This window comes from Quercus suber, unplaced genomic scaffold (genome assembly GCF_002906115.3).
Source record: "Quercus suber isolate HL8 unplaced genomic scaffold, Cork oak 2.0 scaffold_399, whole genome shotgun sequence".
Taxonomy (NCBI): domain Eukaryota; kingdom Viridiplantae; phylum Streptophyta; class Magnoliopsida; order Fagales; family Fagaceae; genus Quercus; species Quercus suber.
The window spans coordinates 241,672-261,125 of NW_027069850.1; the positions used below are offsets into that span (position 1 = coordinate 241,672).

Below are 19,454 nucleotides of genomic sequence, written 5' to 3' on the forward strand. Positions count from 1 at the left end.
TTGGAGCAGTAATACAAGACTCGCCGCAAATTCCAAACAAAACTCCACTCCTTAGCCATATTACCCGCAAATTTCGTATATGAATGAATGGATGGGTTGAAGTTGAGCACTTAAACGGCTCAATTCCAGGACTAAAGGGTGCTACTTTTTCATTTTGGATCTGGCTTTGACTAATTTGACTACTATTTTTAATAATATGTTGAAACATGGCGAATATTGTACTTACAAAAACTAACAATGGCATTATTAATCTAAAAAAAACTATTTTACAATTGTAATTACCAACTAAAGGAGATCTGTAAATATAAATTACCTTTTAATCAATACGTATATCACCTTGAGTTTGATCCTCATATCTTCACTTACAAAATGCATGATAGAGAAGGATAAAGAATCACAGACTGTTTCATACAACTAGTATATAATATCAGCAGAATTGTCAACAAACACGTCAACTCAGAAGTCAAAAATTACAGTAACATGAGAGAATTTAACATGACATGAAATTCCTATTATAATACTTATGGGAGTCTCTATAATGGGCATTGGTAATGTTTTAATCAATGGCAATGATGAGAAAACCAACAGATACATACATGAGAAAAACAGGATAGAGTGCAAGGGCTTTTCTCCTAGGGTTGACTGCTGAACTCATGAAAGGGTATGCAGCCCAGGAGCTCCACGCCAACGTCACAGATACCACAATCACTTTCAATATCACATTGTCCTTCAACATGCAGATTATAGCTCCAACAGCCAGAGGGAACAAGCAATAACCCAGCAAACTTAGACTTTGGAAGAAGATTATGTGTCCACCCTGAAATAAGGATTGTAAACAAATGACAGCCATAGTCAACCTCTTACTATGTATGAAGACTAACTTTTTTCTTTCTACTCTAATTAAAAAATAAAAATTACAGAACATATGCACGCTGTCATATCTCCTAGATTCAATTTATTGACATTTGGGTACTATCATAATCTTTTTGCACACAATCATAGACTACATTTCAAGAATTTGGATGTCTAACAGGAAGGAAGCTGAAAATCTAATACCCAAAAAAGAAGTTAATGAGAGAGAAACTTACCAGTAGTAGTACATTCAATGTCAGAATTACAGCACCAGCAGCAAGAAGCGCAAACGCAACAGCAAAAACCTCAGACTGGAGATTATAGAAAAGAATGTTGGTAACAAGCCAAGTATAACATATTAGGTTTAACTGAGAAATAAAATGATGAGAGGGATAAATTAAACAAGTATGGCCACCCCCTATTGGGATGTACTACCAAACCTAAATTGGGAATGATATCCTAAGGAAAAGGTAAGAAGCACAGCCACAAAAAGGTAAAAGGAAAGAGCACAAAGACTGAAAAGGAATGAAATATGAAGTACTTCAATTGTAGAGAAAAAAATGCATCTTTATTGAAAAGAAATACATATTTTGTCATTCACTTTCGGCATCTCCAAGTTTTTTACTATTTTTTTATTTTATTAATTTTATGTGAATTTACACACACATGACGCACTAAAAGTTGGTTTTGATCTCAAGACCTTACCCTCCACCCTTTCTTATGGGGAAGGAGGTGCCTTTTGAGCTCGAGCTAATTAACCACAAGTTTAATTTAAGTAGAAATTACTATGGAAAACGTAATCGATGGTAGAGAGTATGAAGATGATTAAATTAATAGCATAATTACAGGCTCCATAATCAAATAAGCCAGAAATCTTTCTTCATTAGAACAAATACAGAAAAGAAGTATCGAATGCAAACAGGCAACTGTGCAATTCAGGCCAACGGTAATCTTCAATAAAAAAAATATGTCTGGCTTTGACCAATGTATATTGAAAAATTTGTAATACATCTAGAAAAAAAAAAGTAATTTTAATAATGAGTTATAGAAAATGCTAGAGATGCAGTTTTCGACAAGAAGTCAACCAACTGGTTAGAAGTTTTTAGTCATTGAAATTTGAAAAGTACAATTTTTTTTTTTTTGGGGCAAGTAATAAGTTTTTTTGATGAGAACTGATACATCAAGCATACAGGGTGTACGAAAGATGGATAACACATTTAGGTTCTAAGATTACAGAAATTCAAAATGTTACCATTACATACCTAAAATATTTCAAATATGACAATTACTCCTTTCATCTATCTACCATTACTTTTCTTGCAGAAGTGGCTAACAGAAAGTGTGCCATTTTTTATCTGACGTGGCAATCCCCTTTTCATTCTCTCCTCTCTTCTATTTCTTCTCCAGCTGTCAGCCACATCCCTCTCTCTCTGTCCCTTCCCTTTTTTTTTGGTAAATAAAAAATAGTTCTCTCCCTTTCTTCTCTCCACAAATAAAACCCAAACTACCACCCAAAACAATCAATTCCATAACAAAGACAACAACCACCAACAAGGCAGTAACAGTCATGATAGGAAACTAACATGCAGCAGCAGAAGAAAAAACACGACAAGAAAGTAGTTAGCTGCTCAGAAACCAGTAAACCCCTCTCCACATTCAAATAATCATCACCAAGCCATACACAGTAAAGACTAAAGAGACACACTACAGACAACCAAAAGCCCCCAAAAGCCAACCCCACCCCTATCAAACTCTCACCCAGAAAAAGGCCCCAATCACCATTAAAGAGCTATGCTATTGCCCATAGCACAACCGCCACCAGCAATGGCCTTGAAAATTCCAAACAACTACTCACAACCCACCCAACTCCCAATATCTGCTTGGACGAACAAAACAAACCCATGCCAAAGCCAAGCCCTTGCTAACAACAAAACCCATCCCTCAAGTCAAAGCTGCCATTACATTAAGCCGCAGGTGGGCCAGGCCACAAAACCTAATGATATTCCCTTTGCTGACCCACATCAGTAAACCTACACTGCCACCACAATCCTGGCCATCATTTTCTAATATTGTCCTACTTTTACATCAGTAATTACACAAGCAACCAGTAGGTCTTAAACCCACAATTTCACCCTCCACCTTGCTGAATTAGGGTAGGAGATTTCATTTGAACTAGAGCTTACTGACTAATTTTGTCCTTGTTAATATCTATCTCATCTCCCAAATGCATTCATTTCTAATTCTTATGTGTAGATTAAGTATCATAAAATACCAATTACCAATATGGCAAGATGTAACACAATACGAACATTATGAGTACAATTTGAATAATATAACATAAAAGACACTCTCTCTGTCAGTCTGACTCAAAAACCTGATGAAGAGTTCCACATCTAGCAACACCAAGCAAAGAACTCAATGCCCCAAAATTGTTTCCATAGAACAAAGAAAAAGAAGATCAATAACAAAAATTGCAATGCCATTTATCACTTGCAATATAAGCAAGCTCCTTAATACGAAAACTGGAAAACATAGTTGGTCAAAGGATTTTAGGGTTCTAAAGTGAAACAACAGAGACACAGAACAGAATACTTCTTTCAAAACAAATTGTACGTTTACACCGGGTCACTCAAGAAAGAAAACGACCATCAATCATAAAGTTGAAGAACAAGCAAAGTAGTATCGATTAAATTTATCATCTCCTAACAACTTAAACTTTTAGGACAATTGGTAATTTATCACGGTATCAAAGCAAGCCTGAGTTCAAACCCTACTCCGCTCTACCTCCCATTTAAAATATCAAAAACCCGTTCCACACATTACAAAAAGAGTAATAGAATAACCACTAAATGATCAAATTTGCCATTTCCTAACGGCTTAAGCTCTCGAGACAATCGATAATTTATCAGCGAACAAGTAAGCTACATTAGCTACCATCAAATTTTAAGATGAAGTAAGGCACAAAGACGAAAAAGCAGAGCATTCAATAGCAAATATACGCGATCTATTGGTAATTTTATGACTAAATTTATAGCTTAAGAGTAGAGAAAGGAATGAAAACCTTTTTGACGGAGGCAGACCAAGAAAGAGCGAGGCCCAAGAAGACAATGAAGAAGAATGGACCCCAAAGATCCCAATCACGCAACGCCTTTCCAGGATCCTCTCTATAGGGATTCGGAAACACCACCAGCTTCAAATTGCTCACGATCCTTGACAGATCCCGCTTCACCGTGTCCCACACGGGCTCGGTGAGGGTGTTCGGGGCAGGTCCGAACCCGGTGGGAGCTACGCGCGAGGAGGAGGAGGAGGAGGGAAGGGGAGGCGGAGGAGGGGCGGAGGGGACAGATGGCACCTTGTGATTGGTCGGGGGAAGAGGAGGGAGGTTGGAGGAGATGAAGGGGGAGGGAGAAGGAGAAGGAGAAGGAGAGGATGAGATTGGGATGGAAGCGCGCGGCGGACTTGGGGGACGGGCGGGGAGGACGGTGGCGGAGCTGGATTGGACGCTGGCGTGGATTAGGTTCTCGATCTCGTCAATGTCCGATTGGGAAGATTGGTGGAGAGGTATGGTGTCGCTGTGTGACATTTTGGATTTTGTTGGTTTTTGGTTTAGAAATGGGATCTGAGGGAGTGAGGGAATGAGGAGATCTATCTATCTAGTGAGAGAGAGAGAATTCGCATTGTTGATTCCGTTGGGATTGGATTGGACAATGGTATTGGTAATTTTCTTGGTACGCGACTCTGTTGCGCTCTCAAGTCTGAAACTTCCTTTTTCCTTTTTTGTTGTTATTATATTATTATTTAATTTAACTCTGTTGCTGTTAGTTTTAACGTGTTAATCACTTTGAAACGTCGTCGTCAAGGAGTTGACAGGTATTGAAGGCGTCACAAAGAAGTTGGGTCGGGTATCCGGTGAGAATATGGATCCTTCAATTTAACACTTTGATCTAGATCCTTTCAATTGAAATGGAGATAATTCATTTAAGAGTAAGTCTATTGCCGCAAATTTTTTCATAACTTTGTTATATGGTGACTCATGAGTGGTAAAATCATAGACTCACTATTTTATTTCTATCACTCATGAATCGTCATGTAACAAAGTTGTGGCAAAATTGTAGAAAAATTTGTGACACTAAATTTACTCTTCATTTAAACGTCACGATTTAAAGTAAAATAAATAAACTAAACTAGAGTTAATGAGTTAGCAAAGTCTAAATGCTCATATTTTTTCTACATTGAATTATAGCCATTAAATGAACACTTTTTAAAGGATCTAAAACTTCCAAGTGATAATCTAGTGATAAATAATATTTTTTATAATGTCCCTCCCCCAACTTTTTATTATTATTTTATTTTTAAATTTTTAAGTTGGGTTAATAATGGTGACAGAAATACTAGGTTATGAAATTTTAGGTCGATTTGAGTAAAAGTTTGCATTGATTGGAGAATGGATTAGAACTAATTGGACATAGACAAAGGTAAGAGAACTTCATTAAAAATTCAAAGACAACATTTCCTATTAGGGATGCATACAACATGCCACTCACAATGGATAGGGCCCACCCATTGTGAGAGAGCTCATTGCATATATCTAAAGCAAGTGATAATTATGTCCACAGGTTAGGTTTAAACAAATTTCTATTGCCCCTGCCATCTAATCTGAAGGGTTCGGATTTAGCAAGTGCTAACTCCTTGCCTATTGTCAGGGCATGGGTGTTCCACCGGCCAGTGACATGTGACGAGCAATCAGATCCAGCTGATTTCGTGGGTTTGCTGCAGTGTGATGAGTAGCAAATTAATGACGTTGTGATCATTGCGATGACCCGTGCAAATACATTTATCATTCACGCAGTGAAATAGCTAGAAATTAGATAGTAGTAATTGACCAAATCAGTTATTAAATTATGCCAGAAAACTCCGGCACCAACATTATACTCAAAATGGGATTTAAAGCTGAGATCCCCGTGAGAGTCACCAATTCTGTCTGAGCAATCTTACATTCTATTGCATTCTCAAAAATTAGACCAAAAAATGTAAATATCATTGTAATTTTCCTTTTTCCCAAAAATGGGTCCACCTTCCCTAGCACTGCTTCAAAGCACATTTCATCCTTAGAGCAATAATCTTTGGTATTTAAATAAAATTAGGGTAAAACATACCCTCTTGGAACTTGAGAAGGAAATACGCCACATTGAAAGGTATTAATTTCAAATTGCCGAACATGATATCAATCCAGTACTCAAGGCTTGAGACTAAGGGCAAGACCCAACTTCGGGGCTGCTTTACTGGCCTTTGAATCATACTCAGCTGATAAAGTAACCAGTGACTTAGGCCTCCATTCACGCTGGCATAGCATCGCCACTTTCCCATTGTCAGAGAATCTTGTTTTTACCACAGTTAACTGATCAAGTGCATAAGAGCTTCCAATTGCAAAACTGTTTTCATTGGTGTTTAATCTGTGAGACATTTCAGCACCAACTGTTGTCCCATTGACAGGATTCACAAGATGAACATAAGATGCCTTCAGTACCTGTCCTTTGTCCGTCCTGCATAAACAATCACATATTCCAGGTTACAAACAAGACTAACCTTGCATTTGTAATTAAAATATATCCATCCAGAAACTGTTGCTAGGGAAGAAAAGAAACTAGTATGTCAGCAGGAAACAGACAAAACTCAAAAGGACCTTCTAAGATTTATTGAAATTCCATTTATCAAAATTTACTCAGCATCATTTTAGAACATTTAATAAGCTTCTAGAAAAGATGCAGTAAAAAGCTTTAATCTAAGCCGATGAATACTTTTGAATTTTATCTGCCAAATTAGCCTTTGTTAGAACAAAAAAGTGCACACGCGTGCGCACATGCACATACACATACACTCATTTCCTTTTCTGGCCTAGTGTAGGTTACCTAAAATGCAAGCATGAATCCAGAAAAGGTCCTTGTTGAAACAAATTAGTGTGCACACACATTTTGACTATCCACCTACCATGGGGTCATTTGTTATGTCCGCCCTAAATTATAAACGTTTGCAACCAACACGCTAATTTGACAATAATTTGCAATGTCCAGTGTCCACCAGACTATCCAAAATCAATGTTAAAATTAACATACAAGTAGGCTAATTGGGTGGACATGCAAATTAATGAAAACCAATATGTAAACTTTGACATTAGTGGATCTCACTACCCAACCAGCCCCCTAATTTGTAATTTTACCCCTAAATTTGGATGGTGGGGTAGACATTCTAAATAAACCTCGAATTATGATGTTGATTGCAAAATTACGTATTTAGAGTGAAAATTGCAAATGAACTTATAATTTAGCATGGATAGATGCAATTAACCCTAAGAATAAATATACTTTAAAACAAGGAAAGTTAGGTTTGATCTAAACTTACAGTAAAACTGATGCAGAGTAATCTGGCCTGTTCATGCCAATCCCAGCATTGTACTTGGTGAAGTTAGCAGAAGCGGTATCAAATCCAACTTCAGCACCCAAACTGAGATCCTTGCTACCAATTGCAGCTGAAAGCTCCAAGAGAGGAGTTGGGTTCAGGCCTATACTGGAATCAATTGCTGCATGAGGATGAATGTACTGCACATCCAGCTGAGGTACAAAGTAGAGAAAATGTCAGATATTTTCAGGATGCCAGAATGTGACATTTTACCATTAAGAATCAAAACTTGAGATTATCCCAAATTAAGAGCTTCCAGAACAATAAAAGCATTGGACGTTCATTACTCTTTTCACAATGTCATCTGTACTTTTTAAATCTTTTTTGATTGATTTTTCCATAAACTCCTCCAGCATTTCAAATCTTTTTTTGATTGGTAAGTTACACATGCACCCACCTGCCTCTTACAAGGGAAGGAGGTACCATTTGAACAAGAGCTCACTGAAAACAACTTTTCAATGTAAAACAATCCCTTATTGACATATCATGGTATATTGGAAAGTGGTTGGTTAGGTAAGTTAAAAAAGAAAAAAAGAAAAAACTATACACTCTTGTGTCCAGTCCTTACATCCACATACACATGCTAGTAATACAGTGACAAATAAGGAAACCCTCTGTTCAACCATTTACCCAATCTCATAATTGACTATTTGCATATGTAACTTCAATGTAGATGCACATTTCAAACACTAGCTGAACTAATTCAGAAGTTTCTCTCCCAACAGGCTCCCACCCCACCCCACCCCACCGCATCATATTTTATACTTTGTAGAGCCCCCAATTCTAATCACAAATTATGATTAATATGGAAAGTCTGGGGTAGGGCTTCTCATCTTAGATTGCCTGCTAGCATCTCAAACTAGTTATCTAATGATACTCAGACATCATAATGCCTAGATTAGAACCCAAAGATCTAATGATCCCATATCAGAGTTCCCACAAATCACCACTGCCCTAGCAAATTGTCATCCAGAATTGCCAATAATGTTTCAACTCATTGATTTTAGCAATCCAAAATCTTCTCACATTTATTCACTTTCTTGCCTTTTTTGCACCCAGTGGGTCTTGAACCCAAGACCTTATCCTCATCTTGCCCTTAAAAGGAAAGAAGGTGTCATTTGAGGTAGAGCTCATTGGCCATATTCTTGCCCTGTTTGCAAGGAACAACAGCAAAAGCAAGAAGAAACCATTATAGATTACAAAGTTTTTGCAAAGAGGATACTGTTTATATTTATCTTAACTAGAGTCAACCACCTTAACAGCATTCTAGCTTCAAATTAAGCACTGTATATAAAATGTAAAATAAGCCTGCCTGACCCAATATATATCATAACCTTATTTTTTATTCTTTATAATCTCAGAGAACCAGCAAATTGGTCTTCCCTAATTCATGAATTTGTGGCAACCAATTCCCTTATTCCTTTATCTGTTCCTTATTTCTTTATTACCATCCATACCATGCCAACCCCAAACAAATGCCCATAAGAATTCTGGTAATGGGGAATCCACTTAGACAACAGCCCATAGCCACAATACTGATTTTGGCACTTTTCCCAAATTAATGGTTGGGCATTATGACTTCTAAAAAGATTAAAAATTGTTGGGAGCTCAAGCTGGAAAGAACTCAATGGAAACAAAAATTTTATGGAAAAAATAGAGAACAAACAATATCCCAAAGATTACCACTTAAAAAAAAGAAATCATTATTCTACAATGAGATTATCATCCTTTTTTTCTTTATATTTTTTGTTCAAAATTTTTACCAATTTCATTTCCGTTAATTGCATCTTACTGACCTTTCCAGACTTATGATCTGGTATCTTGAAGCTAAAGGCAGCTTTGGTGCTTGGCAAGATATCACTCAAGGTCACTTTTGTAGACACCTGTTAAAATGTAAATTTGAAATACTTTAAATCTGTCAAGATCACAAATGCAAATCACGGGGCATGCCCAGTTTCTTGAAAACAGTACCATGGGTATGGATTACACTATAAACATTACAAGACACCACAAAAATTTGTTTAAAGGACAAAATCTCCTCACTTACATTAGAATAGGTATCAACTTTCACATCCACTGTTGTCTTCCCACTCTTGTACAAGGTATTTATGTCACCAACAAATATTTGATCCCTCTTCAAACCTGTAGCTATTAGTCCCTGCCATAAAAAAATTAAGCATATGGGTACATTACGCAACATCATAAGCAAGAGGAAGGAAGATTAAACTTTATTTTATTAGCATAAAAACAAATTCTGCATTAAGGGTTTAATGTATACATAGAGCATGCCTTGGATGAAGATCTAAACATCCACCTTGTTCTTAAAAGGGAAGGAGGTGCCATTTGAGCTAGAGCTCATTGGCTTTCTGTATTGCATTTTGCCCATTTCCTTCCATACCACTTATTTCAAAGCTGCTTTAGAAAGAAATGCATGTGCAGAATACAGAGGTGCCAGCAATTATGGCCAACATTGTTTGAGGGAGAAAAAAGAAGAAGAAGGGAACATGTAGAGAGAAAAAGAAAAATCACAACAGCAAAGAAATGAAAACATGAGACAAACAGTCAGAAGAGACCAATGCTCTTAGCAATGAAGGCCATTGACAAGACAAATACTGATCTGAACTTCATTCTTGAATGAATTTGCTTTACTTTTTTTTTTTTAAAAAAAAGAAAAGCATCCATATTTCAAAAAGCCAAAATAACCAGCAATACCCAAATACTTCTTAAATCCTAAATGGACCTAATCCAAAAGCCAAGCAAACGAACATTACAAAATCCCATTAAAACGACAAACATAGACCCCAAAATGACACTGCTTTTTTTTTTTCAAAACCACCCCCAAACAGTTGAATGAAATCAATGATTACCCCAAAATGAATTTGCTTTACTAATCAAGACTTAGCAGATAAAAATGCATATACATTGACTGGAGTACATAAATCCTTTTGGATTGTAAGTAACTAATGCACCAGTGGGTTTTGAAACCATGACCTAACCCTCATCCACCCATTCATATGGGAGGAAGAACAACCATTTGTGGCAGAGCTCATTGACATACACAAATTCTTCCCTTTGAGGAAACCAGAATCCTGACTTGCATCCTCTAGTCATGTGAGAACTTCCAAATTGAAAAACAATTTATCCAAACATTTCAACACTGCTAAATCATGTTAACAAATGTGCTAATCATAGAAAATTAGAAGATCAATAACAATCATGGTCAGGAAAGGTACATGGGGTAATGATAGGGAATCGGAATAGTATACATTGTATTCCAATATACCAATTTATGAAGGTACTGATCGTATGAGGTGTAGGTTGAATAGCAATAGTAAGTTTGATGTTTGATCATATTACATGGGTTTTAGAGATTCCAATGGAGTGAGTCTTTATTGGAAGAGTATTTGATGCAATAAGGCTCCAAAAAGGATTGCCTTGTGTGTGTGTTTGGGGGGATGCATTACATTAGTGGAGTGGTGTTGTATGTGCAAATGCAATGGTGAAATTATTGATCAGTTGTTGTCGTCTTTTGTTTATTTTAATTTTAATTTTTTGAACATTTTTGTCGTCTTTTGTTTATTATATGTTTCAGGTTGATTGGGTGATGCCTAAAAGAGTGGTGGATTTACTATTTGGATGAAGGAGTTGAATTGGTAAACATGGAAGCTTTTTGCTTGGAATTTCACCACTGATGTTTAATGTAGGTAATTTGAAGGGAGAGGAACAACTGGAACAACTGCACATTTAATGGGGTGTAGGTTTCAGTTATTGAGCTGAAGTCCTTATTTTTGAGATCATTGTTCAAGTGGTTATGCACTTTTGGAACTAGTTATATGAATTCAATTGTAGATTTTACAGACTCTCTTTAGAATGTAATTCTTTGGGAGTACTTTGACATGAGATATCTCCTCTAAAATTTTTATTCTTTTTATTAGTAATTACACATGCTCCCAGGAACCCACGACCTCACCTTCCACCTTGCTCTTACAAAGGATGATGATTGTTTTTGAACTAGAACTCGTTGGCCATAAGGTATCTCTTCCATATCAATCAAAGTTATTATTATTTTTATATTATTTATCAAAAAGAAAATTCACCTCACCATAAAGAGGAGGAAGAATATGAAGTGAAGAATTTACAGATAACTCAATATCTAGAGATACATCAGAAGCTAATTCATACTAGACTTAATTATCCCAACTGTCCACTCATTGGCTGTCTTGGATTCATATACCTCTGAAACTGATGAACACAGATCGTCATAACTGAACTGTCTGTTAAAGAATTTTGACTTGAGGATTGACACTTTATTAAAAAAAAAAAACCTCCTGAGATTCATCATTTAATTTTAATTGATTTATTACCTTTAAACTCGAGAGTGGAGAAGGGGTGGGGGGGGGGGGGATAGAAATAGAAAACACATTACAAATAATCAATCTTAGCTGATTCCTAAGACCTACATAAACTCAAAAGCCTATAGCACAATCATTGTTTAAAAGAATCAGATATAATAGCAAATTAAAGCAGAGAGTTTCAATCTCCTCAGTAAACCAGTCAAACTGCCCTAAAGAAAAACGAAGTTCTGCAAAACAAAGAATTTAAGAGCAGAAAGTAGGATCAGACACAATACCAGCCCAGATGAGCCCTGCAATGACAGAGTATACTTGTGATCGAAGTTGTAATCCTTGGTCAAGAGGTCTGCATAAAAGTGAAGATTTAAACACAACCAAAATAAGCATGTTACAGCAAAGTTTGAATACTAAACGTTAAACCATGATAGCATCTAACAATTCAAAATCATAATTGCAAAATTAGCTAGGGCTCAGACATTTTTAGATATATCAAACTATTATAACAGTTTAACTCAAGTACTGCAGATTTAAATATATCACTTTTCTTTTAATTTCTATGCACTTAAAGGACCTTGTCCACAGGAAACTCAATGAAATCTAACCCAATGTCTAAACATCCTAAATCTACCAATTATGTAACAATCATCAATCACTCTCCCTCTTATAAGGGCACAACGCATCTGCTAGAATTGAAAACTTCATAGACAAACTCAACTATATTAATCACTTTATTTCAAGGACAGATACATCACATTTTTCAGGAGATCAAATCCATGCAGATTTACTTAGCTGTGACAAGCCAGGTCTTGCTAATCAGAACTTGAGAAATAAAATCATTAGTCGGTGCACTAGATGTCATGCAACTAACAATATACTTGGTAAAAGAATATCTAGCATATGTTGCCAACTTTGTGAATGTTACTTAGTGCTACCCCAAATTGTTACATCCTACTGTCACCTTTGCTCAAGTGTGCTTGCACTATTTGACTTGGCTAAACTTCTGGTTAACTTGCAGGGGTGTCCAAAAAAAAAAAAAAAAAAAAAAAAAAAAACTGCAACAATTCTGTATTCTACAACCCATGTTATCCAAATATACAGCCCAAGATGCAGACAAGAATATAGCATATGTAAATGTATCAAATTGGGGATACCTTTTGCTCTTTTGCCTATATCCGAAAATGATGCTGGACTGGTAGCCATGTCTAACCAGAATAAAAGATCTGTACCACGATCTGCCACAAATATGATAAATACCATAAGTTGTAGATTTACACAGCATCATTATATCTTGCATGGGGATAGAAATAACAAATGAGAAAAAAAGACAGGACTCAGTTCATAAGAATGCGTCCACCAGCACATACAGTTATATGTTTTTTGTAAAAATATATGTGAGCACGGTATCCTTATTAATTTAAACTCACCAAGGAAAAATGTCAACCCCAAAGCAAATAGACAGAAAATAACCTAACATGATTAGAAATAACTTAAGGAAGACTCTAATGAAACTATACACTGTAAAATAATATATATATTGTAGAATAAAATGAGCTGTAGACTAATGCAGAGTCTGGGTTATGTGGTTCACTGGGTAATGAGTCCCAGTGCTACCAAAATTAGAATTTATAAACAGTTTCTCATGCAGCATAAAAGCATACCACATTCTGCCCATCACTGGCAATGTAGACAGGGAAAAGGCATGTGACCATTTTGGTATGAAGTATCCAAGAAAAACTGAATAACAAAAAAAAAAAGAAGCATATCTGCCTCTGATCTTTTTGATAGCATCTTAGAAAGCAGCTTTTCTTAAGTAATTATTCAATGGTATCTTATAAAGCAGCTCTATCTGTGAAAGCTATTTGGACCTTCAAACACAAGAAAGAAGAAACTTCTTAGAAGACAACTATTCCAGAACCTACTTTTGACTAATGCGGGAGATTTATGACAACATTTACCTCAGGAAATATTATCAGTCTAACATAATGAGTGAAAACACACTCGGAATTGAAGTAATATTTGAAAGTCTTAATGTCAGTAAGAAGTGATATCCATGCACAAGATGCAGAAGTTACACTGGAAAATACTCACAATATCTAGAAGGACACAAAATTATGATCAGAGGACTGGTCTTCATGAATCTTTTGCAATTATCAAATAGTCCACAATAAAGCAAAGGGGGGAAAGAAATTCCCAGATGAAACTGGTATATGTAAAGTTGATTTTTTTCAACCCAAAATACGCCAATGAGCTATAGCTTAACTAGCACTTCTTTCTCCATAATAATTGGTTGGAGGGTAAGGTCATGAGTTAAAGACCCATTGAGCACGTGCTTAATACACTAGTATAGTAGTATGTCACGGGCACGCCTTCATCACAAACATAGCAGAGGATATAAATACATCTACTTGATTTAAAAGAAATGGTACTATGTCCAAGTCTACACGGCCCATGAAAAATACATTTCATCAACCAAGTAGTAAGCTCTCTTTTTTTCCCCCAATCAAAGACTGAAATTCCACAACCAATGCTCCAATCTTTCCATACATCTAAAACTTTCACATTTTTTACACATATAACAAAAAATCAGGGCATCAATGTTTCATTGGCATAACTCCGCTAACGTAAAAGTAGGAGGATTGTGGTAGGTAGGTTGGCAGCCAGAGTAAAAAAAAAAAAAAATCTAGTCACTGTGTCATGAATGGATCCAACGCAGACCCGTAACTAATCTTGTAGGGAATCCATACCCGACTCCGAGAAATTTGGGATTAAGGCTTTGTTACTGTTGTTTTTGTAATGTTAGCATTGGCACTTAAATGGTATTTCAATTGAACTCATTATTAAGAAGAATGTGCACCAATGATTGGCATTTCTAAACAACTAAACCTATAAATTTAAGCTCTCAAGTTTTCTCAGTTAGATTTGAAGCATAGTCTAAACTATATAAACTCTAATAAAGCCATAACACATTAACAAACTTTTTCACCAAAATCAACAAGCAAATCTCATCAATTAAAAAAAAAAAAAAAACTGTAGAAGTTGAATAAAAGGACTCACAGAGAAAAGAAGTATCGTAGTCGGAGTTGGAAGAGAATCGATCGCCGACAAAACCCTGATGCGGCGCTTAATGGACCGCTTCAGGAGAGAGAGAAGAGAGAGCTGTGAAATTTATACGCTAGGAAAATATAGCAGAGTCTATATGAGTGTGCGTGTGTGGGTGTGTGGTGCTCAAGAAAAAAAAAAAAGGTCAAATTGGCTGACTCAAGGTCACGGCAACGTGAGCGAAAGAGTGGGTTTTGATTGGAGATTTGGAATTCGAGGAACGGTGTTGATTGGTCTGTGAGGGTATTAGGTCACTGTAAAGTGAGGTAGAGATTTTGATGATTTTTATTTTTTTGGCGTGAATCTAAAATTACCGGAAAGACAGTGTGGAAAGTATGAAATGACGTTTGTGTCCTGGAATCGGTGGCTGGAGATTTTTCTTTTCTGGTGTTTTTTTAGCAAGTACTCTGGAATCTGGATTCGCTTGCCGAAGCTTGGCTGGCCTTGCTAGTCAGTTGACTCCAAAACCCATTTTTGTTTATTTGCACGTGGAATTGCCTTTCGTAATTTTCTCTCACCTTCGCAATTATTATTGGGATAAATTGTAATTTTTGCCCTTTAAATTCGGGGTTTATTTGTCAAGCTTCTTGTAGTTTCATTAACATCTTTTAGTTTTTTTAATTCAAAATTTTAGAGATCAAATCCCTTTATTTCCATTGTAACTATTAAATTAAAAAATTAAAAAAAAAGATTTACTTCATTTTGGTCTCTTAACTTTAAAATATTCAATTTTGATATATGATTAATGAGATATTGATTTAGAGAATTTTTTTTATTAAAAAAAAAAGGAAAATAGTATTGTGAATTCATGATGCATGCGGAATTGTGCCAAAAACTCAAGGTAATTTAGTGCAACCATACGTAATCTTAACATAGTCACCATCTAGACCCCATGATCCGGTTAACATTGATGTGGTTCGTCATTTGATAATGTTTTTATATTTATAAGTATTTTCCCAGGTTTTTGGTTTGTCAACGTAATAGAACTCTTTTTATACATTAAAAAAAAATTCACAATTTTCTGATGAAAAATCGATAAAGTTTAATGTTACAAAGCTCTTTGTATGTATGGAATTCACCAATTGTGTTTCATTTTTTTGGTATGCAATGTGTTCACCATCAATGTTTTGCATAGGTGGGTGTGGGTGCCATTCACATTGGCAGGCTTGGACATAGAGGACACACGTCTCCATCTTCTTAGCATATTGGAATACTGTGGGGAATGAAAATCAAGAAACTTGCTCATAGACATAGACTGTTTTAATAAGCCTTCCCAATGACCAAGAGCCAATCTTATGGACCTTAACAAGGTATCAAGGGCACGCCAAAATGATTACTCCATCAAACAAGCGAAGAGATTTGGAGGTGAATGCATATTGGTAGGGTTTTATAGTTTTTGACTGAAGGAACTTGTGAACAAGGTTCCAGAGTAGGGTTTTAGTGAAGAAAATGAGAGGAACGGGGTTTGAAGTACTAGCATCAAGTGTGCTAAATGCTAAATTAGCATTTAGCACACCAAACACAAAAAATCACATTCATGAGATGTGTCAAATGCCAAATAAATTTGGTATTTGCTATAATGTTGTTCTAATAATTAGATGGTTTGGTTATATGTGCTCAATATATTTTGATATTTTTAATTTCTCTCTCCAACATCACATCCCCATGTCCTCTCTCTCCCTCTCTTATAGTTTATTCAATTTTCTCTTCCACATCATGATACATCCCCACATCTCTCCCTCTCCTTTTTGCTTTTCTCTTTGTCAAATGGGGTAGCATGATAAAATATGTTTGTTTTGCTAAATTTTTAATATAGATGAGGTTTGTTTTAGATTATTTTAATGTGTTATAATCTTAAAATGAAATATATGAAGTAGGATATATAATAAAATGGTGTTTTAAAATAAAAAATTAATTTTTTTATGTGTAAAAATAGCATTTTTTTATTATAACATTTGATGTTAACTCAAAAGTTGTTTGTTGGTGGTACCAAAGGAAAATAATGGGGGTGTTTATAGATGGGTGAGTGAACATCACAAGCGAAAAATCCCACTCTTTTTTTGGGCAAATTTGTAGCACTTTTTAATATTTCCTCAGACTTTGAGAAGCTTGTTGGTGGCACATTTGCTTTGTAAAATTTTAGTTCCTTTGGAAATATTATGAAATGACCTTTCAAACGATACTAAATTTGCGCCAATCAAACTTTCGGACTAAATTTTATGGCTTCGAAAAGTTGGGTACATTGCAAAAATTTTTGATATATTTGTTTAAAGCTTTCATGGTACAACTTTAAGAGTGTGAAAGTGAAGGTGTTTTAACAAGGTGGGTGCCTTTTTGGACTATCACAATGTTAATTAATCAGGATTCACAAGCAAAGTTGGTCCCCTAAATAGCTTTGCGTAGCTTCCATTATGGGTGCCATTTTGTGCTCGATTTTTCTCAACCTCAAGTACCTAGAGACATTTTGCTAAAAGTGTCAACCTTTTATATCAACTACGCATGGATCGAGAGCTTTGTGTGGATCCCAATTGGTTTAATTTGGCACTTTAATATTACTAGGGGCTACTCTGGATGCCTTAAAGTTCAAGATTTAAGGTAAAGAAATTGTCAAATCACTTGGATCATGTATGAAAATAACTAACATTTGAACACCTTTCAGGTCCAATTGGACCTGAAAGGTGCAAGATGCATGTGCTTCTTCTCTCATGTGCTGGTTTTGGTATTCGTAGAATTTACTCCAGCATAAGTATGGAGGCACATGCTGCTCATATAATATTTTCCCCCATTAAACATAGTTAACAGTTGGCGAAAGTCATAATGATGAAATGCCAAAAATCAAGAGTATCATATGGTTTCTTATTACAAGACCTCAAGATGTATCTTCAGATGTTCACATTTGGAACCCTTAATCGCTAAAATCTAAAGGGTAAAACAAAAACTAATAAATCCCAAAATTAGATTGTATCAATTAAATTGTAGAAAGAAAATAATTAAAAATAAAATAAAAATTGTGAGGTCTTACCTAATTAAGGTATATGATACAATTTAGATGGTTTCAAATTATCAGTGACATTAAAATACTTCAATGTCCGAATCCACTTCTCTTGGGTCTTCAACAAATGAACCCCAATCGTGTTTGGCCAAAGCTCATGTGTACATGTCGTCGGCGGCTCGGGAAAATTGTACATAGACCACTTAGCATTGTACCTATTCTTAGCACGATGCCCTTCTCGAATCCAATCGCCAAAAACCTTATCTTCAGGCCCTTCCAAGTGATTCTTTGGAATATCAGAATCCCTAATCCACTCCACTATATCCCAAGAAATCATATAACCCATTCCAGACATGTAGTGCACAAAAGGGTCCATGCTACGACAAGGAATAACATAACCATAGTACAAGTCTTCTCTAGGCAATGGCCTCAAAGACTCTACCAAGCTATTTAACCTAAAGTAACTATCATCATCGGTTTTCATGACATAATGGTATGGAGGGTAAGGACTATTTGTATCATTTAGCATTTCTGGCAAGCTTGAAAAGTATGTGTAAGTCTTACCCTTGTTCATGTTCTCTTTGCAGTTGAGGATTATGATATCATCATAACGCATTATCTCTAGTGCAACAAGTACCTTTTGGTCTTCCTTTGTTAGGTTGCAAAAGACAAACTTCACGTCAACTTTGGCACCCAATGGAGACTGTGTTCCATAGATGAGTCGGAGGAAGTGGCGGCGTTGGTATTGATCCGGAAGTGTTAGAATGCCGATGAGTATTCGAATTTCATCCGAGGAAGAAGAAGAATTTGAAGCTACAATATTGTTTTCCAATGATGAATTGTGTGAGGGCACGTTGGCTGGAGCACACTGACCAAACTTTAAGAAGCTATCAAATCGGACTTCATTGATAGAAGCCAAGACACAAAGGAACATAATGAAGAAAAAAGAAGAAATTATGAAACGATGTCGCCCATTCAGCCTTGCACTCTTCATCATTATTTGGTTCTTGAAGTTGAACCCTCTAGAGTTTATATGGATCTGAATATGGGTTGTGCTTTGCGAGAGAGTTTTGAAATCCATGTGTTATTCATAATAAAGTCCCAAACTTTCTTAAATGTAACGCATTAGTTGAGAATTTCATGGTATTGGGGCTACCAATTTTTGACTTTTCCTCTTGCAAGAAACGTGAGGGTGGAAAAAGCAAATGGAGTGAACGAATTTACCATGGTATCCTTTTTCTTTTTGAGAAAAGTTTATATGTAACGTATATATTAATGCAAATATTCTAAATGTATAAAATAGTACAACAAGAATAGGTTAAATTAGATTCTAAAAAAAAAAAAGAATAGGTTAAATTAGGGTTCAAGTGATAACTGAGTAGTAATAGTATCTTTTGTGATGTTTTATAATATATTGTTGTTTGAAGTTTGAACCCAACCTCTCCCTTACCCATGATCTATTTATCTCTAAAAAAAAAATTCCCTCAAACTTCGTTATTTTGATAGGATTTCACTAATAGTGCTTAAATCAAATTATTGCCAAAGTTGTATTCAACTAGTTCCCTAAATTTAGAATACAATTTTTTTGCTTCATGTTATGCTCCATAATTTACAATTTGTTATGTATTCATATGAATTTTCTCATAAAATAACAAAACCTTAAAATGAAAAAAAAGAAAAGAAAAAATCAAACACATAGCATA

At 35.7% G+C, this 19,454-nt stretch overlaps 3 protein-coding genes across 3 annotated transcripts; all 3 read right to left on the bottom strand.

Annotated features, from left to right (window-relative positions):
• Positions 1 to 387: 387 nt before the first annotated feature.
• Positions 388 to 4,624, bottom strand: LOC112025266 (protein YIP4a). The gene is made up of 3 exons (XM_024057921.2): positions 3,914 to 4,624; positions 1,089 to 1,163; positions 388 to 817 (listed from the first exon to the last, which is right to left on the bottom strand). The coding sequence occupies exons 1-3, from the start codon at positions 4,433 to 4,435 to the stop codon at positions 557 to 559; spliced, it is 858 nt and encodes a 285-aa protein (XP_023913689.1). The 5' UTR covers positions 4,436 to 4,624; the 3' UTR covers positions 388 to 556.
• A 1,106-nt stretch (positions 4,625 to 5,730) lies between these two features.
• On the bottom strand, positions 5,731 to 14,871 carry LOC112025327 (mitochondrial outer membrane protein porin 4). Its single transcript, XM_024057979.2, has 7 exons — positions 14,715 to 14,871; positions 12,812 to 12,892; positions 11,939 to 12,006; positions 9,356 to 9,466; positions 9,105 to 9,191; positions 7,252 to 7,460; positions 5,731 to 6,395 (listed from the first exon to the last, which is right to left on the bottom strand). The coding sequence occupies exons 2-7, from the start codon at positions 12,858 to 12,860 to the stop codon at positions 6,089 to 6,091; spliced, it is 831 nt and encodes a 276-aa protein (XP_023913747.1). The 5' UTR covers positions 12,861 to 12,892; positions 14,715 to 14,871; the 3' UTR covers positions 5,731 to 6,088.
• A 2,706-nt stretch (positions 14,872 to 17,577) lies between these two features.
• Positions 17,578 to 19,006, bottom strand: LOC112025261 (hydroxyproline O-galactosyltransferase GALT3). Its single transcript, XM_024057918.2, has one exon. It carries the CDS (start codon positions 18,830 to 18,832, stop codon positions 17,786 to 17,788), a length of 1,047 nt encoding a protein of 348 aa, XP_023913686.2. The 5' UTR covers positions 18,833 to 19,006; the 3' UTR covers positions 17,578 to 17,785.
• Between the last annotated feature and the right edge of the window lie 448 nt (positions 19,007 to 19,454).

Coding starts and splice junctions, on each gene's coding strand:
- LOC112025327 (XM_024057979.2), bottom strand. CDS start 12,860: ATGGCTACCAGTCCAGCATCATTTTCGGATATAGGCAAAAGAGCAAAA. Junction 12,007..12,811: donor TATAGGCAAAAGAGCAAAAG/GTATCCCCAATT, acceptor ACTTTTATGCAG/ACCTCTTGACCAAGGATTAC. Junction 6,396..7,251: donor TACTCTGCATCAGTTTTACT/GTAAGTTTAGAT, acceptor TTGTTTATGCAG/GACGGACAAAGGACAGGTAC.
- LOC112025266 (XM_024057921.2), bottom strand. CDS start 4,435: ATGTCACACAGCGACACCATACCTCTCCACCAATCTTCCCAATCGGAC. Junction 1,164..3,913: donor GGTCTGCCTCCGTCAAAAAG/GTTTTCATTCCT, acceptor TATAATCTCCAG/TCTGAGGTTTTTGCTGTTGC. Junction 818..1,088: donor CATTGAATGTACTACTACTG/GTAAGTTTCTCT, acceptor TCCTTATTTCAG/GGTGGACACATAATCTTCTT.
- LOC112025261 (XM_024057918.2), bottom strand. CDS start 18,832: ATGGATTTCAAAACTCTCTCGCAAAGCACAACCCATATTCAGATCCAT.